Source organism: Macrotis lagotis, chromosome 2 (genome assembly GCF_037893015.1).
Source record: "Macrotis lagotis isolate mMagLag1 chromosome 2, bilby.v1.9.chrom.fasta, whole genome shotgun sequence".
Taxonomy (NCBI): Eukaryota; Metazoa; Chordata; class Mammalia; order Peramelemorphia; family Peramelidae; genus Macrotis; species Macrotis lagotis.
The window spans coordinates 184,168,778-184,195,748 of record NC_133659.1 but is presented as its reverse complement, the minus strand read 5'-3'; the positions used below and the strand labels follow the sequence as shown (position 1 = coordinate 184,195,748).

Here is a 26,971-nt window from a genome sequence, read left to right as displayed (position 1 = left end):
CTGGGAGTTGTAAGGTACTTTGTCAATATGTTCCCCCAACAAGGACAAAGAACAGACTAGAGTTAGTTGATTCTATCTGGTGCTGTGTGAGGCCTAAATCTTTTCTTCTCATTTCTAGAAGCCAAATGTGGCACAGATGTACCAATATCTTTACCTATACAATCTAACAATCCCAGGCTAATGAACAAGATGCCAGAGTTGCAATTTAAATTCTAGATCTTTAAGCAGGGGAATGAAAACAGGTTTTACTTCTTTGGGACAAAGTTCAAGTACCAAGCTTGTGAAATGAAACAAATCCTTTATTATTTAAGGCTTAGTTGCTTTGGGTATTATTTTATTTTGGGGAGGGGAGGGGTGGGTGGAGGTGGAGTCACCTCTCTGTCATGTCTTTTCTTCATAAGTTTTAATTTCTTTGCTTTTGGGTTTGCTTTAATTTACCTTAAATGAGTTTGTAGCTGGGGTATAGAAACCTTCTTTGATTAGTTTTCCCATATAGTATGGGTCAGTCTCTGCTGCAGGACCATTTGTTAAAAAGTTAATCACATTTTGGGGGCAGGCAGGCTGCTTCTTTTCAGATTTTTATGAGCATAGAGCAGTCTTCCATCATTATGATAAGGTAACTATGAGAGTACACCTACCCAAATTATTCTGCCTCTGGTCAGTGCTTAAGAAAAGGTCTTGGTGATGCATTCTAACTCATTAAGCCAATTTGGAATGAGGTCTAGCTTCCTTAAAATAACATAAATTCTGCATCTTTCTCAGTCAAAGACCTGAAAGTGTAATCTTGCTTCTCCTTTCCTGTCCTTGGAGGCCTCTGCTCTTCTTAGTGCCCTCTGCTCTTCTTGGTGCCATGACAGATACAGCCCAAGTCAGTTTCTGTTCTGTAATGTAAATGGAATTATCACAAAATTTGGCTAATTAAAAATGACCTGATTATCTTGAATGCCTGACTGCTCTAGGGAAATAAAAGGTTTCTGCTATGGACTGTAGAAAGGACACTTAACAAAATGTCCATCTCTGAGTGATAACAATGTGGTTGCAGCAGAAAGCACAGAAGTAGACTATGTCTATTATCTCAAAGATTCTTTACCCTGAGACTTTCCCCTAGTTTGCAGATGTTGTAGCTCTATACTTGTTTTTGCAAAAACAAGCAATGAAATAATCAGATTTCAGGCAGTTAATATTTAATTTTAATAATACTTGTTATGTTTAAATAGTCAGCAATACATGAAGAGAAAAACCTTCAGATGTTTATACATGGTGTGAACACATGCTTTAATTATGCAGTTGGGGGAAATTCACAGTTAACAAAGCTAAAAAAAATCCTTGTTATAAATTACACGAAGCATATAAAAATATTTCTCTGAATGCATAGATTAAGACATTAAACTCACCTACCAGCAACTGTGCATTTTAATTCGGATGCTACCTGTGAGTTTCAACCAACCAACCAGACAGTTTTAGAAAGATCAGTTTTAGGGCAAATCTATACCCAACTAATAATTTGCCTCTGGATCCCCACGTCCCTTTTTTTTTTTATATTTTATTTTCAGAGCTGACTGAAGATAAAATAAGCTTGAGAACTACCCTGGATTGTGTCTACCTGTTGCTACATTGGAGAGACACATCCAGCCACCAGCTACTACAACATATGGCTGGAAGAGTTTATTAGATTCAAGATGAGATCATATTAGGCTTATTTCTTCTGACAGAGACTTAGCCTTCATCCTACCAGTACAATATTAGCTCTTTTATTCAAAACATACAAAAAAATGGTTAGTACTTTGGGACAAATTCACTTTCTAGTTGGCTGAACCACAGGGAGTCACTTAGGAGAGAACAGGTAAGTAATAAATAACCTTCATTCTACTATACAAACACCTAGTACAAGGGTTAAGTCACAATCAGTAATTTGGTAGAACAAGAATTAAGTTGCAAAACAGATTGACACAGGATTAAGCTGGCCTTGAAAAACACCTCAACCCAGCTTCACCATTTAGGTAGCAGCAGGAGACCATTACCTCAGGACAACATTCTATTCCACTGACATCTTTTGTACATTCTCACTATAATGTAGTGTTCCAATAAAATTAAGTTAACACAGTTAGGAAGTTAAGTTTCTTTGGAAACTATAGGCACTATGGGGAAAAAAGCTTCCTAAGACAGCAGGGATGCCATTCAACAGCTGGCTTCCTGTCCCCCACCATCTTGTTTGTTAAAATGTGCTAACTCATTTCTGAAGTTAAGCCATTAGTTTAAACAAGACAATAGCTTTTCTTTAGCACTAAAGACATTGGAAGAAAAAAAGAAACATGAATTACTCCATTAAAAAATTCTTATGCCATGCACAAGAATTTAATCAGTTTTTCTCAATCAACTAATTCCAGAAAGTCATGTGAGGCTTACAATTGGCTTTTAGTAGAAAAACAGAAAACTCAAAGACCCAACATAATTTGCTTACAAAAAGCAACAGAGTTTCAAGTTGCATAGAAATTCTAATAATTTTAAAATAATCTTTATCTCTGATATAAAAATAAAGATGCTAACCCCTTTTCTGCTATGTTTTTCACAAATAGCCTTCAAAATAGCAACAGAACAACCTTAAAAACTGCTTTTCAATTCTAATGGAAAATGAAGGTGGAGACCCTGGGACTGCAGCATTTGGGCTCTTTTACATGTTGAAATTAAGCATGTTGATGACAGTAATTGCTTCAAGAAGTAAAAAAACAAAAAACAAAAAACTGGTTATTCTTTTAGGAAGCATTAGAGAGACCTCTAGTGACCACAAAGAAGTTAATGCAGAGATACCCATTTTCTAGGCAATGATTTTCATACTGTGAACAAATAAGCAGTCATGAATGGGTTTTTAACAAAGGAAAACAGGAGGGAAGCTATTTTGGTTGACAGCATATTTACAACTAGAGTATGTTACTGTAGCTTTAAATACCTTTAACCTGAGTAACAATTATGAATACATTACTTTATAGCTGCAAGTTACATAAATTCATCTGTCTAGTACCTGTATTTGCCCCCATTATACGGAAGCTCTGAAACTGTCCTCAGGCAGAGCATTTCCTCTCATCAAGATAGCATTTAACAGTTTGGTTTAAGAACAGGTTCTACCCTCTGTCTTTTTGCAGGGGCTCTTTCGTTTTGCAGATAAATATACTATATAAAGAAACCTTTAGCTTTTGTCTCTCTGGGCAACTTTTCAGGGATTTGAAGCTTTGAGCAAGGAGTTTGTGCACCAAGAGACAAGGAAGAGCAGCACCACTGCTTGAGAGTTGGGGGTTTCTACTTGGTCAGAACAGGCTAATCAATCTGCTCTGCAACTGTCATTTACATCTGTAGATCAGAACTGGGTTAGTATGCACTGTGCTGTAGTACCTGTGGCCTTCTCAGGTTAACTGCAGAATTTTAGGGCATTAGCCTTGATTTTTAGATCAATGGTTTGTCCTTAGACAGGAACTGACATGTCATCCCAGTACTCAGTGATTAAGGATCCCTGATGCTGTTAGTAAGTCAGTTTTGAAGCTCTCCTATTATAGCAAGGCCTTTCAGTCAGTGTAGATGCAGCATTTCTGAAGAGAAAGTTATTGTCACTTATCATTAGAACTAGTTCCAGCTCTTGGAAATCTTGAAGCCGGGCAACATCTTTGTCCTAAAACAAAAATAAGTAGCAATGAATAATGGAGGATCCAATCATTTCCCTATACATGTACAATATCCTGCATGATAACCCCATACCAAAAACATTGCTGTGGACAAGGTTTAAAAGAAACCATCTGAGGGAGCAGTTAGGGCTGCATATGTTTTATCATTTGATCTACAGCTGTCCTGTTGTCCTCATTTTACAGAGCACTGAGGTTTAAAGAGGGTAAGTAATTTAATTTGTCGAGGATCATGTGGAATTCAAACTCAGATCATCCTGATTCCAAGGCTCCCTCTGTCTATTACACCAGTGAGTAGATCAGCTCTCTCTGAACTCCCTGTTAAGTAGGAAATCCAGAGGATCCCAGGGTGGTTATAAGTAGATCTTAATAACACTTTCTATGCTTCAATTTTGTCACATTAGAAGAGGACACTGAAGGACTTCTGACCCCTTTCGTCACTAAGGCAGCTGAAAACAAATGACCATTAAAGACAGGTTCAGGTGAATAGTCAATTTAGAACATTCTCCTTTAGGAATGACAGCTTTTATCTCCAGCTTGGTAAATAGAGAAGAGCATAAAGGAGTACAGCAATACTAATTTTCTACCCAGTATTCCTCCACCCAGGTTTCAAACGAAGCCCAAAAGGAACTGGAATATGGCAATATAACAATCTGACTTCCAAAAAGAAAAGTGCTCAGGTCTGACCCCATGTTCTTACCTTTCTTAAAAGAGTATTTGGTAACTTTCTGATCTTCTCCACTTGTTCTGGATTAACCCCCAGTTCACAGCAACTCACTCTGAGCAGTTCCTGGTAGGTGAGTTCTTGTCGATCAAGTTCAATCTCAATGAAATCATTTTCTCGAAGAGATGGATTCTGAATTCTCACCTTGAGTACAAGTTCTAAAAAAAAGACAATTAAAAAAAAACAAAATAAATCTTTTTTAAGAAATTCAATACATTGAAATGCTCTCTATTTGGTTTATCCTATTAATTTCAGATCTTTCTCAGATCAAAGTTCTGCTCCTGGGACTATAAAGTTTTATGTTACAACCAACCTCCAAGGAAAATAAATTTGATTTCCAATTCTAGCTTTAACTTGTCATGACTTAAGGCCTAACATATGAATCCTAACAGAAGTAATTTTGATCAGTTCAACATTAAAATAGCACAAAAAATAATCCTTTGCTATTAGAACACATATATGAATTGCTTTTCTTAAAATTCCCTTTCATAAAGCCCTAGTCCTCAGGAATTTATGAATAGTGGGAAAAGAATGCCATTAGAATGTAATCTTAATATGTAGAGGGAAGGGACGGTTTTCATTTTTTTTCCCTCTCTGCTGGGTACATGATAGGTACTTAAATGTTTGTTTTACTTCACTGAATTAAATAGCTAATCTGCTTTGGGATCTTAGGTGAGTTTCCATGCTTTCCTATTGCCAAATCTGTATCATACTGAATGGAATGTATGCCCTGAAAGTATCAACTATCATTGTATAAATCTGAGCTTATGTCTTACGTATTAGAAAGGACAAGACTGACTTTACTGTTAAAGAGTCTCATCAGTCAATGAAAGCTTAAAAATAGGTTTAAGAACTGGGTTACAAAAGAGTAGGAGGAAGAGAAGGGAGAGAAGGTAGGTAAAAAGCTAGTGAGTGAGCTAGGGTTACTAAGATAAGCTTAAGCAATTCTGAAGCCAGAAGTATGCAGAAGCTATCAGCAAGAATGTGTCAAATCTCAAAATGATAAATCACTTTAAAAAAAAGTTAATTTTGCTATGTAAAATCTCATCTCAGACTAACAGTACAGAACTATAAATATAGATCCTTGGTTTTTAAGTGTTCTTCTTTTAGAGACTTTGTTCTCCTCTTTGTATGCCCTTCTCCCACCCCACCTCCACCCCCATCAAATTGGGGTCTAGTTGTATGAAAACCCAAGATTGCTAGTTGTATTTGTTTACTTATTTTCTTTTCTCATATCTATGTAGTATCTTCACAGTACACCTGTACCATCATCACTAGCAACCTTGGTCTTCACAAAGCAGATGAAACATTGTCTATACTGTCTACCTGGTCCCAAGGGCAAGTCTGTAAACATGTTACCTTGCATATTAAATGGAAAAGCTCCAGTGAAGAAAAAGGGCTGGAATGCTGGTGTTGGTCCTGTAAAAGTCCCATTCTGTTGATCCAGAGACACTGGTGGCTTGGGTGTAACAGGAGAGAACAGGGAGCGATTGTGACTCACAGGTGGTTGACAGACTGGACCAGGTTTTGTGCTTTCTGGTTTTCTAAATATAGCAGAGGGGACAGACATATCCCCATTCTGGACCAATGCCAAGGAGGTATGGTCATGTGAAAAGGACCCTAGTCGGGGTGTTTCTCCAGGTGGCAGCACGGGAATTGAGTGATCAGACGCAGGTGATGCAGGAGGTGTGGAGGATCTCCCATTTTGCAATTGAACTGAACCATCTGGTGTAGTGGTATATGTAAAAGGGAAGGGTGGGTTAGCCAAATAATTGGGGACAAAGGGCAGATCTGAATCTTTCTTCAAGTCTGGAAGGTCATCATCATCATCTTCCACTGAAAAGGAAAAAAATGGTTAGGAAACTAACAAGGATAGGAATGTGACAAAATACTTTGTCAAATGTTAGAAGAATCTCACCCCCCCCCCCAATTGGTTTGCTGAGTGTGAATCATGAAATCAAAGAATGAATTTGGAGTCTCAGAGGGGCTTAATAATCCTACTCCTATCCTTACACAACTCCCTACCTCATTCCCCACAGTGTCTGTTCCGAATCTTTTCTTTCCCAAGCTCTTACCTCAAACCATTCCTCAACAGTTGCAGCAGATGACCGAACCTCCTACTTCACTGAGAAGACTTAGTCCATCTGGCGTAAGATCCTTAGTTTCACATTCCTCAAAATTTCTTAGCATCATCATTCACACTTTTGTCCTTCCCACTAGTCACTGAAAAATTATCTTTACTCATCAATAGAAAACTAAGTTATCTGAGCCCTTGCTATCCCAATGAATCTTGATCCAGCAAGACTCCATGGAGGCCAGTTGGCAAGAAGAATCACAGTAGGTGAGGGGAAAGTACCTGCCCTGCAGCTTTCCCTTTATCTCCTCCCCAACTACAACAGTCAAATGTCCTGGGAGTCACCAACAAGTCTTCCAGTGAGATGAAGGACCACCAGGTCTCACCACCTACCCTGCCACTATTCTCTCTAGATCCTGAGTATATCATCTGATCTGATAGTGTACACTAAGGATCTGTAAGTCTTGTTATCTACTTATGGATTCTGTTCCTTTCCATTTATTCTAAATCTGACCTCTTTATAGTCTTTTTTTTTCCTATTTGTGTCCCCAGCTCTTAGCACAATGTCTGGCACATAATAACCACTTAAAAAATGTTTTTCCTTCATTCAGTCATTCATTCCTTCATTCATTCTCTCCCATCTTCTTTAGGACCTTGCTCTAGCAGTCACATCCTCCCTCATTTATCTTCAATTTCTCTCTCTTTTCATTAGCCCTTCATTTTATTTCACTTAGGTCTTCCCAATTCTAAATAATCTTTCCTTTGACTTCAATCAATTACCATCTAATCTCTCACCTCTCCTTTATTGTCAAACCTCTTTAAAAGTGGTCTGCAATGAACATCTTTTTAACTTTTTACCCACTTTCACCTTCACTACTTGTACTATTGCTTTCCACCTCCACATTATATAGAAATTATCTTCTCAAAGACCCCCTAACTTTAATCATCAAATCCAATGGCTCTTCTTCAGTCTTCATCCTTTACTGAGGTAAGCTAGGTGGCTCAATGAATAGAGCCTTGGAATCAGGAGGAGAGGAGTTCGAATTTAGCCTCAGACACTTGACACTAGCTATATGACCTTGGGCAAGTCACTTAACCCTGATTGCTTTGCTTAGGGTCATCTCCACTTGTCCTGATTCGTATCTGGCCACTGGACCCAGTTGACTCTGGAGGAGAATGTGATGCTGGTGACTTAGCACAGCACCCCCTCACACAAATCCAATTCACATACTTGTTATGACATCATCTCCCTGATGTCATGGTCTTCTTCAAGAATTAAGGACAAACATCATCATAACCCTCCTCCGTTACTTCCGAAGATTCTGACACAAATGACCACTACCTTCTACTGTATATATTTCTCCCCTGGTTTCAGAGAAACTGCACTTGGTTTTCTTTCAACCTCTCCCTCTCAAGCTGCTCCTCCTTCAGATTATACCACAGGTCCATCTCAAGAGTTTGTCCTCAACCATTTTCTCTTCTACAGCCATACACAAGAATATCCTCTATCCCCACAGCCACATCAAAACTCCGCTCACTACTGTGTGCCTGTCTTGACTGTCCTCTCTTTAAAATCCTGATCTTTTAGTCAGTCAGTTTAGATATATGCTGTCCTTCAACTTTGAGTTCTTGTCCCATCATCTAATTGCTGCTTTTCCCATTCTTTCCACCATGATTGCTCCCAACCCTCCTCTATCTTTACTCCTTCTCCAAGGCTACAGAATGTGGTCAAAGAAGTTATGCAAAGATAGTGACTGGAGTCACAGAACTTTGTTTTCCAGTCTCACTGGATCACTCGACTCTGTATGACAATCTCTTCACTCTTCCTTACCTAACAGTCCAAATACTCCCCTCTCCAGTCCTTCCAATTCCCTCTCAGTAAGGGCTTTACCTCAGTCAATTAAAGCCACCCACCATGAATCTCTTTTCCACTCAAATTTCACACATCAAATCTTTTCAACATTATTCCTCATTCTGTCCTTATCTTCATTCTGGCCATAGAAGGTGGTTCACTTGTGCCCTAGATACTAATTTCCTCTTGCTCCTTTTTTCTATCTCTTGTCTCTTCTTAATTTTAACCTCTCAATGTACCACAAGCTCCTTCACTGATTACTATAAACATATCTATTTCTCCCCTATCTTTAAAGAACCTTAACTTTGATACAATCATCCCCTCAAACAATGTTCTATTTAGGCCCCTCCTTTCAAAGTCAATCTCCTTTAAAAAAATAAAAAAGCTATTTACTTTCTATTGCCTCTACTTTTTTACTTCCACTTTCAATCAGATTTCTATATCCTGACTGAAATTGTGCTCTCCCAAGTCATCAATTATCTCTTTATTGCTAAATACAATGTCCCTTTTCCAGTCCTCATGTTTTTTTTATTTTTTTAGGTTTTTGCAAGGCAAATGGGGTTAAGTGGCTTGCCCAAGGCCACACAGCTAGGTAATTATTAAGTGTCTGAGACTGGATTTGAACCCTGGTACTCCTGACTCCGATGCTTTATCCACTGCGCCACCTAGCCGCCCCAAATCCTCATGCTTCTTGACCTCTAATATTTTTATTTTCTTTTTAAATAATATTTTTTAAATTAATAATTTTTCTCTCACCTCCCTTCTCCATCAAAAAAAACTAATTCCTTGTAAACAAATATGAATTGTTAAACAAATGTCTACACTGCTCATATCCAAAAATATGTTTCATTCTCATCTTGAATCCATTATCTCTTTCAGATGATAAATGGCATGCTTCATCTTCGATTATTTGGAATTGTGGTTGGTCATCCCATTGATCAGAGATCTTAAGTCTCTCAAAACTGTCTTTATATTGCTGCTGTTACTATATAAATTATTCTCTGATTCTGCTAATCTCACTCTGTATTAGTTCATGTAAACCTTTTCAGGGCTCTTGGAATCCATCTGAGAATGTTTCATCATTTTTTGATAACAGTATTTGTACTATTAAATTGCAATATAGCTTGGTCAAACATTAGCGATACCAAGATTATTCACTGCATCCTAGGTCACCTCCAGACCTCTTGACTTTTGTCTTACTTCTGAACTTCAGTGACTCAGGAAGAGACAATGAGACTTAACAACTCTGACTTACTTAAATCCAATTCACATGCAAGTCAAGATAACATTCCCATGATGTCCTCAGTCCTCTTCAAAAGTGAAGGATGAACAACACAGTATAACATGATAGTATTCTATCACATTTATATATCATAATTTGTTCAGTCATTCCCAACTGTAAGAGCAACCCCTCGGGTGGGGGGAGGGAAGATTGGGGGGAAAATTGTAAAACTCAAAATAAAATCTTTAATAAAAAAAAAGAGCAGCCCCTCAGATTCTCATTCTTTGTCACCTCAAAAGGAGTTATATATTTTTTACATCCTTAAAGTCTGCTTTGTTTAGTACTAATCCCTCACTTAATCCTCTAAATTGCCCTCCTCTTTTTTTCTCCCTGTTAAATGAAACTTTTGTACCCAGTATTGTGAGTGTATACACACTACTCCCTCTGTTGACCAGTTCATATGGGAAGTGAGGTTTTGAATGTCAGCTGCTTCCCTGAACCCCATCTCCTTGTATGTATAAATGTTTAATTAGGCATCCTGATTATATGAGATAACTTTCCCTTACTCCTTTGGTAAACTTTTCTCTTTCCATTCTTCTCTTAAGACCATCTAAACATTCCAGGCCTTCTTATCTATGCCCTCTGATAATAGAGATTAAGAGGGTACACATGTATTATCTCCTCATATTTGAATGTAGTAGTTATCTTTGTTTAGTCCTTTTTTATTATTATTCATTAATGTTTTACTTATTTGTTTTTTCTTCATTCCTGTGTGTCTGTAATTCTAAGTTTCTCTGCAGTTCTCCTACTCTCTCTGCTCCTCTTCTATTCCCCCCCATTCCAGGCCCAACTGAGAACACAAGAAAAACAAAACTCATCACACATAGTAACAATTAATCAAAGCAAGTTCCACATTGGTCATGTCCAAAAAAAAAAAAATGCCGTCTTATTCTGCATTCTGAGTTCACTTCTCCTTCTGGAGTTAGATAGCAAGTTTCATCCTTAGTCCCCTTGAATCCTGAATGGTCATTATACTGATAATACATAAACAGTGTCTTTTATATTCATAAATTTTATCTTGTTTCACTTACTCTCTAATTTATGCCTCCCTCTCAGATTTCCATTCTTTGCTATTCAAAAAGGGGTATATTTTACTACCCCTCTTCCTTACTGTCCTATTTCTCTGTTGAGTTAAATGTATTTCTGTACCCAATTTTGTGTGTATGTATGTGTGTATGTGTTTATTCTTCCTTCTTTTGACTACTTCAGATGAAAAGTGAGGTTCCAGTGACAGTTGCTCCTACTCCCTCCCCATCTGTATAGCTGGCTACTTTTGAATGCTGATTATGAGATAATTTTTTCTAACTTTCCCTTTTCTTTCTTCACTCTCAATGCACTCCTCTTCCCCTCTCATTACATTTTTTTTCTTAAGCTCATCAAGACATAACAGAACTACTCCCAGGCCTTATCTAACTGGACTCCCTCTATGACTCGATGATAATAGGGTTCAATGGGGACATATTTTATCATCTTTCCAATTCTGAATGTAAGCTGTTTATACTTGTTTGTCATTGTTCATTCATGTTAACTGTTTTATGATTCTCTTTATTAGTGTTTGTGAGCCTAAGAATTTCTACTCTGACCTGGTCTTTTCATCAGGAATGCTCTCAAGTCCTCTATTTCATCAAAGATCCATTCCCAACTCCCTATCCCCTGTGGCTTTAAACTCAGTTTGATGGGTAAGTTGTTCTTGGCTGTATCCAAATATCATATTTGCCTTCTAGAATAACATATTCCAAGTTCTCCAGTCCTTTACAGTGTTGACTGCTAAATCATATTTGATCCTGACTATAGTTCTTTGGTATCTGAATTCTTTCTTTTTGGCTACTTGGAGTAGTTTTCCTTTAACCTGGAAGTTTTAGGCTTTGGTTATAATGTTCCAAGGAGTTTTTTCCCTTTCTCCCCCTGACCTCACCAAACAAGACAATTCTTTCTATTTTCATTTTACCCTCTGGTTCTAAGAGATTTGGGGACTTTTCTTTTAAGATTTCTTGAAATAAGATGTCTAATTAATGCACTGTTGGTGGAGTTGTGAACTGATCCAGCCATTCTGGAGAGCAATTATGGAATTATGCTCAAAGAGCAATAAAACTGATCATACCCTTTTGACCCAAGAATACCAATACTTGGCCTATATCCAAAAGAAATCATAAAAAAAATGAGACAAGTCCCACATGTTTCAAAATATTCATAGTAGCCCTTTTCGTGGTGGCAAAGAATTGGAAATTGAGGGGATGCCAATCAATTGAGGAATGGCTGAACAAGTTATGGAAGTTATGGAGTAATATTGTTCTATAAGAAATCATAAATGGTCAGACTCTAGAGAAGCATGGAAAGGATTACAGGAAATGATGTTGCACAAAGGGAGCAGAACCAAGAGAACATTGCACATGTTAACAACAACACTGTGAGTTGATCAATTATGAAGGATGTAGCTCCTCTCACAGTTCAGAAAGCTAGGGCAACCGTAGGAGACCTGTTATGGACAACGCCATCAACATCCGGACAAAGAAAATAAAGCAAAACAAAACCAAAAAAACTGAAGAATCTGAATGAACATTACATTCATTTTTTAAAAATTTTTCTTATGTTTTTCCTTCCTATTCCATGGCTTTCTTTTCCTTTAGTCCTAATTCATTACACAGAAAATAACTAATATGTAAACGTGTTAAACACAAATGTACATGTACAATGTTCATTAGACTGTTTGAGGGAAGGTGGGTAGGAAGAGAGGTTGGAAGAAAACTGTGTAACTTATAATTCATGTGGATGAATGCTAAAAAAACTTTCATAACAAGTAACTGGAAAAATAAAATGTCAATTTTAAAAAAACAGGATGTCTAGGCTCTTGTTTTAGTTAAAGCAGACAGTCTGATGATTCTTAAATTTTTTTTCTCAATCTGATTTTCAGGTGAATTATTTTTGCTATGAGATACCTTACATTTTCTTCCATTTTTTTCCAATCTTTTGACTTGTTTTAATATTTTTTGTTGTCTCATCAAGTCATTGGTTTCTATTTGGTTCATTCTGACTTTTAGGAATTTTGTTATTTGGACAAGGTTTTTATGACTTGTTTCAAGCTGCTAATTCCCTTTCCAATTCTCTCTTCCATGGTTCTCCCACTTTTTTCTCAAATCTTTCATTTATTTTTAAAAATCTTTCATTTATTAAAAACTTTTTTAAAATTATTTGAAAAACTCTTGCTTTATTTTCTCTGAGTTTGTGCCCAAGTTGTGTTTTCCTCTGAAGCTTTGCTTGCAGATTTTGGAATCATTCTCTTCTTCTGCAGTTGCATCTTGAATTTCCCTGCCACCATAACAACTTTGTGGTGAGAATTTTTGCTAGTTTATTTGTTTATACTTCCAACCTTCATCCTAACTTCAGATTGATATAAAGGTTGGATTCTACCATGCTTCTGGAGAGAAGGTCTGGGCTGATCTTGTCTGCTTTCTTGGCGTTGTTAATATTGTTATTTTCGAATCTCAAAGACAGGCTGGGTACCTGAAAACTTTCAGGGTCCCTCCCTTCTTGGTGGTGTTGGTGTTATTCTAGGATCTCAAGGTGCATCTGGGTACCTAAAAGCTTTCAGAGCTCCCAAAGTGGTTTGATCTAGGTCTAAATCTGATTGCTGACCCTCTGATCTGAGTTCTGCAAGGTCCTAATCTATGTTTGGTCTGAGCAATAGGAGAATGCTCCTGGACTTGGCCCATATTAGCCAGCTGTAAAACTTTGCTGGTTCACAGTGATAGAACAGCAGGCTCACCTTTAGTCTGGGAATCAATCTTGTCCTGTTATTCCTCTTCAGGATAGATGCTGTAACTGAGGCCCCCACTCAGCATCTAGGATCTCACACTGTTCCCTCTTGCTTCTGAACTTTCCAATTTTTTTTTTTAACACACCATCCAGGGCCTCCCAGGTCTCTGTACCAGAGACTATCCAAGTCCCCAGTCTGCCTTTTATCTGTGATCTAAAACTAGGTAGTGGTCAACAAAGGTACAAGTTGGCACCCTTACTGGTCATGGTACCTGATATAGATCTAGAAGTGTCATATAAGTCTGGGACCTACTCTTACCCTCAACCCAGCATCATGCAGGGCAAGAATGCTTTACAATCAGCATGCTCCTAGCTTAACCCTCTCCCCAGTATCCATAGACTTATTTATTTCCTAATCCAGAGCAGCTAAGTGGTAGAGTGGACAGAGCACTGGCCTTGGAATCAGGAGGACAGGAGTTAGAATCCAGTCTGACACTTAGTAGCTGTGTGACCTTGGGCAAGTTATTCAACCCTGGGCCATCTCTAGTCATCCTGATTCATATCTGGTCACTGGGCCCAGATGGCTCTAGAGGAGAAAGTGAGGCTGGTGACTTACTTTCACTCCAATTCAAGTACTCGTTATGGCATCACCTCCCTGATGTTGTGTTGTTCTTTGAAATAAAGGACAAATATTATTTTTTCCTAATCCAATGTAGGCTGGACAAAGAACTATGACTTTTTCTCCATCATAGTTCAGTCTGGTGCATTTTCTGGATCTAGAGTATTTTTTTGGTGGAGGGAGCTCAGAATACTAATTCCTTCCACTCTGCCATTTCGGTTCTGCCCCCCATTCAGGTCTCTTCTACTTGAATGTTCCACTAGCCTTCAAATTCAAAACCAAGCTAATTATCTTTCCACTTAAACTGGGTGCCCCTATGATTTCATTATTTCTTTTTACAGACATCACTATTTATCTTATCTCTCATCTTCAGAACCTAGAAATATCTTTTAATATTTTTTCCTTTTCTTCATATCCAATCAAGTCTTGTCAATTTCAACTGCAATAGCACTTACCTTCACCTCTTTTTCCAATTGCAATCATTCTAGGAAAGGCCAGAATTACTACCTGCATGGACTACTGCAACAATTTTCTAACAGTTTTTCCTGTTCTTCCTACATCTTTTCAGGAGTAAAATAAATCATACCACCAACAGAATGATTTTTTCTTGTATTTATATCCAGTTGTGTCCTTTCCACCCCACCCTGCTAAAAAAAAAAAAAATCTCTATAGTTCCCCTATACCTAGCTTTCAAGGTCTTCTCAGCCTGGAACTACCTTTTCTCTTTACTCTCATTTTTCTCTCTCTGCAGCCAAACGGGTTTACCCTCTATTTCCCAAATATGTTGTGCACAATCCAACCTAAATGTCTTTGTTCATACTTTTTCCTCAAGCTTACACAATGCCTTCTTTTTCCCTATTTCCTGCTTAAAACTCCTTTCCATCCCTAAAATACTAATTCAAATGCTCCCACTTCTATGAACAAGGCTTCAGTCTCATCTCCCACTAGTAACAATTTGCTATCTTGAATCTTATATAACACCCTGCATTAATTCACTAATTATGTAATACTGAATATAATAATTATATTTGTATCTTACTCCTGTAACTTGGGCATAAGTGGACAGAAAGTATGTCTCATGCATACTTTATAGCTTCCCCAATATGTAGAATAATACTCTGCAAACAGCAGGCAATTAAATAAGTATTTATGAATGATTATTTAATATAACCAACAGCACAGAAAACATAATCATGAGATTTAAATGTTAGTTGGACATAATCTAAAGTAGTTCATTGGTCCAGACATACCTCCCATAATCTTTCTGATGTCTTTTCTTGATGTCAACTGGACTGGCATTTCGCCTTTTGTAGTAAGAATCTCTTTGTCAGCTCCTGAGTTTAACAAGTAAGAGACGACTTGGCCATGATTTCGTTTGCATGCCCAATGCAAACAGGTCCTAAATAAAGGGGGAAAATAATGATTTAAAAGACAATGGAAGGAAGAATTTGAGACTTTAAAATTATTTTTCACAAACTTCTTACATAATAAATTTAGCTATGGGAAAATTACTAACACTAAGAACTAAAAATTTAAATTTAAATTCCAGAACCAAACTACTTAACATATTTTTAAATTGAATTTTGTTTACCAGGCTAAACTTTTTTTTTTTTTTTAGATTTTGCAAGGCAATGGGGTTAAGTGGCTTGCCCAAGGCCACACGGCTAGGTAATTATTAAGTGTCTGAGGTTGGATTTGAACCCAGGTACTCCTGACTCCAAGGCCGGTGCTCTATCCACTGCACCACCTAGCTGCCCCCCAGATTAAGCTTCTTACCTTCTAAACTTATCTTCTAAAATGCTACTCATTGATTTCTTACTAGATCAACTTCCAATAGTCTCAGTTTTGCTCTGCCATTCAAATTCAAAAAAAGAATTTTGTTTTAAAGTTCATTTGGGGTAAAAGAGCTCTTTCCCTTTTTACTTCTTTTCCCTTTAAGGTAGAACTTTCTTAATTGTTCCTTCATTTATGATAAGCATAATCTCTCCCCCCAAAAAATCACATCTACTTTCTGAGGATTCATCTAGCTAAGTGCAGAGAGGTAAACTACTGCATCTCATGAAACAAAGAAAAAATATGAAATAACTTCAGTCCTTTGTGGTCCCCTCCCCTTTGACAGTAAATATAGCAGAGAAGTTGTAAAGGGGCAGAGGATGCTTAAAATCACATTTTAAGACTATCTATCATGTTTAACTTAGTTGTTGATATTATAAATGTGAAATTCTTCCACATTGATCAAGGATGGATATATATTAGAGGAACTGAATCCTATCAATTTTACATTACTGCTAAAAATGAAAATGAGACAAAAGGAATTTGCAGGCAAAGTGAAAGATGGCTCCCATGTTTTACTTGGAAAGGCAAAATCTTTTTGACTATAGAAAACAAGAATCATTTTCTGGATACCTTGTACTGCAATGCAAGAAGACCACCATGAAAATAAATGTAGTTAATGTGCCAGCATTTACTGCAAAGGATTAAGAAGGAAAGAAATTCTATTAAAAACTCCAGAAGATCCTCAACATATTTTTAAAACTCTGTCTTCAATACAAAAATGGGCATTGGGGAAGATAGAGAAATGTTGGATTTGGTTAAAAAAGGGAGAGTCAAAGCCTTTTAAACAATACAGAAGTCTCATGCCTATGTCCAATCATTTTTTTTTTTTGGATAAGACTGAAAGGCATTGAATAATTAATATCATAAAAAATGAATATAGTCATATTGTGATAGGAAATAATTTGTTACCAAACTGCTTAATCAGCTACTTGTATACTATCAGACCATAAAACTTTGTTAAAGCCAAGATCAAAATCAATACCAAATTAGAAAAACAAAAATAAGGCATACTTATAAGGCAGCTCCAATCAGACCTATGTAAATAAGCTATTAATGCTGATAAATGGGAATGGTTAAGAAATAAAACACTTCTGACAACAGATCATTACCTTTTTTTTAATTGTTTTTTGAATTTTACAATTTTCCCCCCAATCTTGGTTCCCTTTCCCCACCTCCCACAGAAGACAGTTTGATAGTCTTTACATTGTTTCCATGCTATACACTAAACAAAACTGAATGTGTTGAGAAAGAAATCATTTGATTAAGGAAAAAATAAAAATATGAGACAGCAAAATTACATAGTAAGATACCTTTTTTAAAAAAATTAAAAGTAATAGTCTTTGGTCTTTGTTTAAACTCCACAATTCTTTCTTTGGATACAAATGATATTCTCCATCACAGATATCCTAAACTTGTCCCTGATTGTTGCACTGATGAAATGAGCAAGTCCATTAAGGTTAGAGATCATTACCTTCTTAAACCAACTATCACAACAAAGAAATGAAAAGACCTTAAAAACTGCCTTACTAACAACAGTTGCTGTCTTTGTCAAGAAAAGAAATAAGGTAGCCAAGGGCAAACACCAGTTTAGTATATACTCATTTGTTAAATGTTATGGAGAAGGATGAGAAGTTAGGAGCTATATATAGCCTTATAAAACAGTGAGAGGCATGGGGCAGGAAACAGTAAGGAGCAATTTTACAAAAAGTTTGATTCAAATCATGACCAGGGAATTTAAGAACAAAACTGGAAGGACAACAGACGTAAGAAAAACTAGAAAAGATCTGTAAAGACTTTTATTACTCTCTTTTCTCAACCAATAACAGTCACTATATTTAAGCTTTAAAATGACACTACCTACTATGCCCAAAGGGCAATAAAACTATGCTTATCCTTTGACCTAGCAATTCCACTACTAGAAATTTATCCCAAAGAGATGACAAAAAGGGGAAAAAGACCCACATGTACAGAAATATTCACAGCAGCTTATTTTGTAGTGCAAAGAATTAGAAGTTGAGGGGATGGCTATCAACTGGGGAATGATGAACAAGTTGTGGCATATGCATATAATGGAATATTATTTTTCTATAAGAAATGATGAGCAGGCAGATTTCATAAAAACCTGGAAAGACTTACATGAACTTATGCTGAGAAATGTAAGTAGAACTAGGAAAACATTGTACACCTTAACAGCAATATTGTGTGATGAACTACTATGATAGACTTACCTTTCTCAGCAATACAGCAAAGACAATTCTAAGACTAATAATGGAAAAATGCCATCCACATCCAGAGAAATAAATATAGAATCTTAATGAAGATCAAAGCACACTGTTTTCACCTTTGAAAATTTGTTTTTTGCTTTTTCCTGCTTGTGGTTTTTCCCTTATTCTGATTCCTCCTTAGTTTGACTAATATGCAAAATATGTGTAACATATTTGTACATGTACAACCTATATTGGATTACCTGCTATCCTAGGGTAGGGAGAAGGAAGGGTGGGATGTAGAAAACTTTACAAAAATGAATGCTGTAGTGGCTAGGTGGCATAGTGGATAAAGCACCGGCCCTGGAGTCAGGAGTACCTGGGTTCAAATCTGGTCTCAGACACTTAATAATTACCTAGCTGTGTGGCCTTGGGCAAGCCACTTAACCCCATTTGCCTTGCAAAAACCTAAAAAAAAAAAAAGAATGCTGAAAATTATCTTTACATATAATTGAAAAAATAAATATCAAAAAAATAAAATTTTAAAAATGACAGTACCTGATAAGGAATATATGAGAATTCTATGAAGACACAGTAATGGCACTAAAGAAAAGAAAGAAGAGCAACTATACCAGACCAAGAATATGCAGAGAAGTTCTGTGGCAGAAACAAGATAACTTTGAAGGCATGGAAGGTGCAATTCTTAAAGATGTTTGAAAGGATGGAGGATGCCAAAGCCTTGTTACCCACACTCCCCTCAAAAAGAGGTGAACAAGAGATTATTAAAAACCTTGAACCATATACCTATAAAAAGATTTTATAATAAATAACTTATATTTGCAACAGGGTAACCCTGATGAATGCATGAGAATAAATAGGTAGGCTTTTGCAAATGATTTTCTCTAGCAGATCACATTTTTATAGTCACACAACTGGCTGAAAGGTATAGAGATATAAAGGTATAGAGATATAAAATGCCACTGTGCTTACTGTATTGAATATAAGCAAGCCCTAAAAGTTGTCCAACAAGGTGTTTTCCATAAATATGTCAACCTCATACAAAATTCTTTCAAAGAGGTAGCAACAGTTAACTTTAACTTTTAAAGATAACTTGAACCATAAGCTCACTATTCACTGATAAGAAATAAGGTACAAAAGTGGGAGATGTATTTGTCCCTGTCAGAGGAAATGCAAAGTTTTCTTGTTTGTAGGTGACAATGTATGATGGCATCAAAACTCAACACTGGGGGGCAGCTAGGTGGCACAGTGGATAGAACACAGGCCCTGGAGTCAGGAGTACCTGAATTCAAATCCGGCCTCAGACACTTAATAATTACCTAGCTGTATGGCCTTGGGCAAGCCACTTAACCCCATTGCCTTGCAAAAACTTAAAAAAAAAAAAGAAAAGAAAAACTCAACACTGCAGGGTCTCCTAAATGAGATCTCTAATCACTTAAAAAGATATGGAGTGTTTATTGTCTACTTTATGATAAACTGTTGGAAGGATAACCTTTGTTCAATTCCTGAACCTACTTTGAGCATGGACAATGAGGTGGAGCCATAATTTTAAAAAGGAAGCTTAACTGACTTTTGGAAAGTTATGCACTACTTTTAGTGGCCTCATTTCTCCCTGAAACAAAGAGCCATCTTTTTTTTTAAATCAATTTTTTTACAATAATCCTATATAATTTTAAATCATTGAATATCTGTCTTAAGAAAATTAAAATTGGGGCGGCTAGGTGGCATAGTGGATAAAGCACCAGCCCTGGAGTCAGGAGTACCTGGGTTCAAATCCGGTCTCAGACACTTAATAATTGCCTAGCTGTGTGGCCTTGGGCAAGCCACTTAACCCTGTTTGCCTTGCAAAAACCTAAAAACAAAACAAAACAAAACAAAAAAAAGAAAATTAAAATTGAGGGTTGCCCAAAAGGCAATGGAGGGAACAGTGGTTGTAAGTAAGTGGCAACATAATACCAACCAAATATTGCATGAGAAAAGTGTTGCAAAAGGATATATATAGTCAGACTACATGACTGGAAAAGGTGATGCAGTTCTTTAGTAAGAGCTAAGAGAAAATGATGGAGGTAGCACATGTGCTCCACTGGTACTCACAAAAATATTAAGAGAAAGGCCCCGGGCAGAGTAGGTGCAAGATTTATAGAAGGACACTGACAAGAGTGATAGATCTTCTGAAGTAATAAGTTCCAGGAAAATAAAGATTCAATTTCTTCCATATTTGCCTATTATTCTTTCCCCAAAGGCACATAATATGTCATCTGCTTTATAACAAACCAGTGTCTAGATTATAATTTTCAAGAAAATTCTGTAGCTAAATGAAAATAAATTAACAAAATATTTCCCTAACCTTCACATATTCTTACAGTGTATCCTACTCATTTCCACAAACTCAATTCCTGAATAACTTATTTAGACTAAGGTGTTATAAATGCTCTGATGAGCTATTGTTTTAGTACTGGATAGAAATGTAATAAGCATATACATCTAACTCTACCTAAAAGAAATTAAAGAATAACTAATATCTACTGAATAATATGACAGTTGAGTTGGTTCAGTCGATAGAATGCTGAGTTTGGAGCCTAGAAGACTTGAGTCAAATTTAGTCTCAAAAACTTCCTAGTTATATGACATTAAGCAAATCAGATCATCTCTTTTTTGCCACTGGAGAAGGAAATGGGAAAGGAAGAGATACACACACACACACACACACACACACACACACAAACATATATTAAGAGAGAGAGAGAGAGAGAGAGAGAAAGAGAGAGCTTTGCCATTCCTCTGTCATGCCATTGCCAGATAGATATATGAGGGCTTTGCCATTTCTATATGAGTGCTTTGCCATATATATATAATTTGGCAAGGCAGTGGAGTTAAATGACACACAGCTAGCTAATTATTAAGTGTCTCGATTTGAACTCAGGTCCTCCTGACTCCAGGGTCAGTGCTCTATTCACTGTACGGCCTAGCTGCTCCCACTCCAATATATTTGCCAAGAAAACTCTAAGGAGAGGTCCATGGGGTCAAAGAGTTGGTCATGACCGTAATGACTCAACAACAAACAAAGTAATCCCCAGGGGCTAGTGCAAAATGCATTTCATAAGTATAAAAAGCAAATTATTTAGCCTGCTTTTCCCACTTTCCCTAACCGTATTAATGAACCAAAATAAGTGACTGCAAAGCCAAAGAACGAATACAGGTATGCTAAATGATAGTGGTCCCATTTCTTCAGTAGTGTTATGGTACTAATTAGGAGGGAAGAAATTTTAGAGAAAAATTCTTTTGGCTCCTAGTAAGATTTTAATTTATCCTTAAAATCTGAACAATTTCTAAAAAGGCCAGTTGACTAACTGCCTATGGATTGGTTTAGTTACTTATTCTATTGCAGAAAGATATTGCAGAGGTATATTTTATCACTATCACTTATCTTATCCAAATGTCTTTGGATTACAAGCTACTGAGTCTCAGGGCAAAATGAATGTTATTTTTAGAAAATAAAGGAATAATCTTTATCTAGTGACCTTGGTGGCCAGGAAGAGGTAGAAAGTTCTTATAGTCTCACTCAAGGGAGACCTCTAAGTAGGATGATGCAATATATCCTTGATTCCAGTCAGTTAAATTGTCTGTAGAGTGTGTGTATATAAGGTAGTATTGGTTTGAAAAGTTAGCAATTATAATGATAAACAAGTACTTCTAATGAATAGAGTATGATGAAAAAAATATGCTCCATTTGGAAATAAAAAAATCATCTGTTTGCACAAGCTGAAGGTGAAGATGACAATTTACTGCTAGTACCTTTGATCTGTAATGGACTGTTCAGGGATGACGAGCATCTCTTGTGTGAAGGCTTGCTGAGTCCTTTTCAGGGCTGCTCATCCACAACTTTGGTGTCCACCTGTCACCTAATTCTTACCTATGCCTTCAAAGCAGCCACACCCTGGTAAAACCATCTCCAACAACAGACGAAACCAGACTGAAGGTAACTAAGGCCTCAAACTCACTAGTGAATAAGGGGGATGTCTACTTCAAGCATGTGAAGAGTGTACCCAGTAGAATGGGTAGATGAAAACAATTTATTACAATGACCATGAATGAGGCTGCAGCAAGCACTGGAAAGTGCTTAGAGCTTTGTCAAACATCAAATATAACAAGTTAATTCACTACATTTCAAATCATCTGACTTTTGTCCTTCCCTTGGATTCAAGAAGAAAAAGTAAAGCCGATGATTTTGTGCAGCTCTACTTCACTTAAATCCAATTCACATATAAGTCAAGCCACCAGTGATCTTCTTCAAAAGTGAAAGATAACAAAAATCAGTGGGCAAAACAACTTGCTAAGAGTCAAGAGCATCTGAATGAAAAGTGAGTAAGATGACAAGACTTAGCAGTGCACATTATATAGAAAGATGTGTGCATCATTATTTACAGCTTAGTTACTGGGCCCAGGGCTGCTTTAATTAAAAACTCCTTATATACCTAGTGAACATGTTTAAATTTACAAAGGCCATTACACTTATTTCTTAATAACAAAGGGGCAGATATTTTGCCTGGGTTACAAAAGAGGTGATGAAACTTAACTTTTCAAATCTGTAGATTTAAAGTCAGAAAATCACATTTTATAGTGAGTTTTTTTTTTACTTTGAAGAGTCACTAAAATCTGCTCATTATTGCTGGTACTGCTGTTTACTGGACAACATACCTCTATCAATCTCTCTTACCCTCTCAGTTCTAGAGCAGGACTATTAAATGCCTGCCTGCTACAGAAATATATTTGGAAGTTCTAGGGCTGTCAAATGTGCCTCCTCTACCCCAATCTATTCCTTTTCCTGATTTCATTATTTCTACTCATTGGTCATCCCTATTCTAGTTATTTGAGATGAAAATCTTGAGTCAAGTTTCAGTCCTCCCTCTCCCTATATGCAATCTGTAAACTCCTGTCATGTCTACCACTGCTCCTGTCCACTGCTTCTACCACCACTTAGGTTCAGGCTCTCGTGACCTGCTGTTTGGGGATTGTTCTAATAGTTTCTAATTAACTTCAAAAACTTCCAATGCATCCTACACACTGCTAACAGTTTAATGACTGAATCATGTCTCTACTTGAAAACGTTTAACAGCTTCACACTGCTTACAAAGTTAAGTGGAAAATTCTAGTTGTGGTTCAAAAGGCCTTTCTTTCCCATTGTAGCTTCAATTCATATGGCATACAATTGACTTTTATACCTTTATGGATTTTCAGTGTTAAGGAATCCAGTCTTCCTACCACTGTGTCTTTGATCAGTGTTCCTTCTACTTTGCCCCCTCACCTATCTCTTACAAAATTTTACAACCCATCAAGGCTTTATTCAAATGTTAATCTTCCATGTAGCCTTCTATAATTCCACAATTCTAATTTTCGTTATAAATTTAGTAATATGATATGCCTCTTTCAAGCATTTTCATACTGCATTGGGTTATCTTTTTTGGTTTTCACATCTTGTCCTCGCTCATTAGATTGTAAACTCCTTGGAGGGGAACAGGAAATATATCTTTTCATTTCTGCATCTTTCATAATAATGATTTGTATTTATATGTTCAATAAATGTTCAGTGAATTTGTAAAAATGAGAAATTTAGGACTGTCACCATTGTTTTATTCTTAACAGATTTTCCTAGCCATACTGAGTAAATGTCAATGTATTTTAAATGTAAAAACCGAAGAAAAAAAGGACATTGTGTTCTCTGCTACATTTCCCTTTGCCAAATCAAATCAAAAGAATTTTCAAAAGCTTATAAAAAGTATGAGAGAGCTAAGATGGCAAATTAGAAGCAGCCACCCAGCTTAACTCCCCTCCAAACAACTTTTAAAATTAGCTCCTCAAATCAAATTTGGGAGTAGTAGAGCCATCAAAAGGTTAAAATGAGACACTTTCCCAGTCTAAGGAAACTTAAGAGGTCAGTTGGAGAAGTCTGTGACAGGAGAGTAGAAGCCTGTCCAGGGCCTAGCAGCAGCAATAACAGCCACAGCAGTAGCAGATTTGGGAGCTCTCAGCCCAGACATAGAAAAGAAGATGGAAAAATGGTCAGAAAGAGATTACAGGGGACCCCTTGCTGGTCCTAACTGGCAAATCTATTGCCCATATTCAGTTCTAGGTCACATTTCCAGGGTAGAGAGGAATACTAAAGGATAGTCACAAGGGAGCAGGGGCCCTGGTCACAATTCCAAAGCAAAGAGGAAGGGCTTGTGGTTATAGGGTACTAAGGGTCCTTATTGGGTAAAGACCAGAGAGCAGTGACCATACCTTTCCCAGGATTATAACCACCCTGGAAGCACCAAAAATTTTCAGATCCCAAGAATTTGCTCTAAAAAAATCAGCTTAAAAAAAATGTCTTAAGTTGAGGTGAGCAGAGCCTAATGTTAACATAAGGTTCACAGTCAAGAAATAGGTTAGAAAATGAACAACAAAAAAAGAATTAGACCATAAAAAGTGGTCAAAGGTAGGTAAGACCATGACATAAACACAGAAGAGGACAATGTGAAAAAGGCTGTGAGTGGGATATTCCCCAATAAAATCTTCTTAGGGTTAATATTCCTAGTAAAGTCCTCTCAGGGTTAAGAATTTGTTTTTTTTAGGTTTTTGCAAGGCAATGGGGTTAAGTGGCTTGCCCAAGGCCACACAGCTAGGTAATTATTAAATGTCCGAGACTGGATTTGAACCCAGGTACTCCTGACTCCAGTGCTTTATCCATTGAGCCACCTAGCTGCCCCAGGGTTAAGAAATATTAAGAAAACCAAACCATTATTTTTAGATTATTCTTAGAAGAAAGACCTTGCATTCCAAATGAGACTTGTAACACCATCTGTTTTCTCAATAAAGAACTGGGAGGATAGTAGACTGTTCCTAGACCCTGCTTTCCAAGACAAGTTACATTACTTCAATAAAATAGCTAAGATCCTGAAGGTTATTCTCACCATCTGGATGGTGAGGTAACATTTTATGAAAATCTTTCATTCTTTTCTTTGTTGCTAGAGTAATTTTCATGAGTAGAATATAACTCTGAAGACTATCCAATGAGTCAACAGAGAGACAGGATGGCGGGGGGGATTGAGTTAGACCATATAAGCTTGCTTGACTATCAATTCAGGGTAGCATCTTGCTCTTCACTACCTCTGTGAGACTTGGAGTGTGCCCTTTTCTTGCGAAAGGCCAAAACAAACTTTTTTTTTTTGCTCAGAGGAATCTTTATATTTAAGTGAATTTTTATCCCACACAGCTATTTTTAAAAGCCTCAAAGAAAAGTGCTAATTGCACTCATACCCAACAAGAAGTCATGAAAACTTAAAGAATGAAATGAAAGTAGAAGAGGAAAATGGAAGAAAAAAATAAGAATCATACAAGATTGAACAGTTTGGTAAAAGAGGCAAAATACTGAAGAAAACCACCTTAAAAAACAGAATTGGTAAAACAAAGGCACAAAAATTCACCGATGAGAACTTAAAAAGCAGAACTAGCCAAATGGAAAAGGAGGACAAAAATTCACTGAAGAAAAGAACTTCTTAAAAAGCAGAATTTGCCAAATGGAAAAAAAATTATGAAATTTCAGTGAAGAAAACAATTTCTTGAAAATTAGAATTGGATGGGGTGGCTGGATACAGTATCGGCCCTGGAGTCAGGAGTACCTGAGTTCAAATCCAGCCTCGGACACTTAATAATTACCTAGCTGTGTGGCCTTGGGCAAGCCACTTAACCCCATTGCCTTGCAAATAATAATAATAATAATAATAATAATAACAATAATTAGAATTAGAATTAGAATTGGGCAAGTGGAAACTAATGACTCCATAAGACATCAAGAAACAATAAAACAAAATCAAAAGAATGAAAAAAGAGAAGTGTAAAATATCTCATCAGTAAAAAATGTGAAAAATAGATCAAGGAGAGATAATTTAAGAATTATTGAACAAAGGGCAACTAAGTGGAGCAGTGGATAGAACACTGGCCCTGGAGTCAGGAGGACCTTAGTTCAAATGTGACCTCAGACACTTAATAGTTACCTAGCTGTGTGATCTTAGGTAAATCACTTAACCCTATTGCCTTGCAACCCCCCCTAAAAAAAAACCCCAACCCCCCCAAAAAACAAATGTATTGAACCACCTGAAAGCCATGATCAAAAAAAGAGCTTAAGATCAAGGAACTGTCAAGGATGACTACAGTGATATCTTAGATCCAGAGGGTAAAATACAAATTGAAAAAAAATTCACTGATCATCTCCTGAAAGAGATCCCAAAATGAAAATTCCCAAGAATATTACAGATAAGTTCCAGAGCTCCCAAGGATCAAAGAGAAAATACTTCAAGCAGTCAGAAAGAAATAATTCAAATATCATGGATCATAAAAGATTTTGCTACCATAAAGGAGCAAAGGGCTAAGAATATTATATTCCATAAGGCAAAGGAGCTATGATTACAAACAAGAATAATCTATCAAGCAAAACTAGGTAAAAAGATATTTAATGAAAAAGAAAACTTTCGGGGTGGAGCCAAGATGGTGACAGGAGAGAATCATCTCTTAGGTGTTCTCGTTCAAAACTTATAAACTAAGGACTCTAACTAAATTTTCAAGAGACAGAATCCACAGAGGGATCCAGTGAGGCAATTCTCCAGCCCAAGGTAACCTGGAAAAGAGCAGAAAGGATCTGTTCCACAGGGTTAGAGGAGCGGCCCACCAGAATGAAGGAACTTTAGCCTCCCAGAGGGAGCCGTGGCTCATGGCAGTGGGGGCAGTTTCCTGACCAATATCCTGGGGAGAACCAGGCACAACTTAGGGGATCAGCGGGGGGAACCTCTGCCAGAGCTAGCATGTGAAGCCCAGCCCTCAGGGCACTCAGCATGCAGAGTGCCCATGGCAGCCCAGATCTAGGAACCAGAAGCAGGCAGACTCGGTAAGCAGGACCCCCCAG

General features: G+C 37.1%; 1 protein-coding gene across 2 annotated transcripts in view; it reads right to left on the bottom strand.

Annotated features, from left to right (window-relative positions):
* Nucleotides 1–278: 278 nt before the first annotated feature.
* Nucleotides 279–26,971, bottom strand: part of ANKRD40 (ankyrin repeat domain 40) — a 33,434-nt gene continuing 6,741 nt past the window's right edge. Inside the window, exons 2-6 of one of the 2 annotated variants that reach the window (XR_012475860.1) lie at nucleotides 15,226–15,374; nucleotides 5,755–6,231; nucleotides 4,372–4,553; nucleotides 3,388–3,661; nucleotides 279–881 (exon numbers count right to left, since the gene is read on the bottom strand). Coding sequence is in view for 1 of the 2 variants with exons in the window: in XM_074223723.1 (XP_074079824.1) it covers nucleotides 3,515–3,661; nucleotides 4,372–4,553; nucleotides 5,755–6,231; nucleotides 15,226–15,374 (955 nt within the window). In the remaining variant the exon portion in view is untranslated. Of the gene's footprint in view, nucleotides 882–1,174; nucleotides 3,662–4,371; nucleotides 4,554–5,754; nucleotides 6,232–15,225; nucleotides 15,375–26,971 lie in introns of those variants that run through there. The other variant, XM_074223723.1, reaches the window with a different exon arrangement.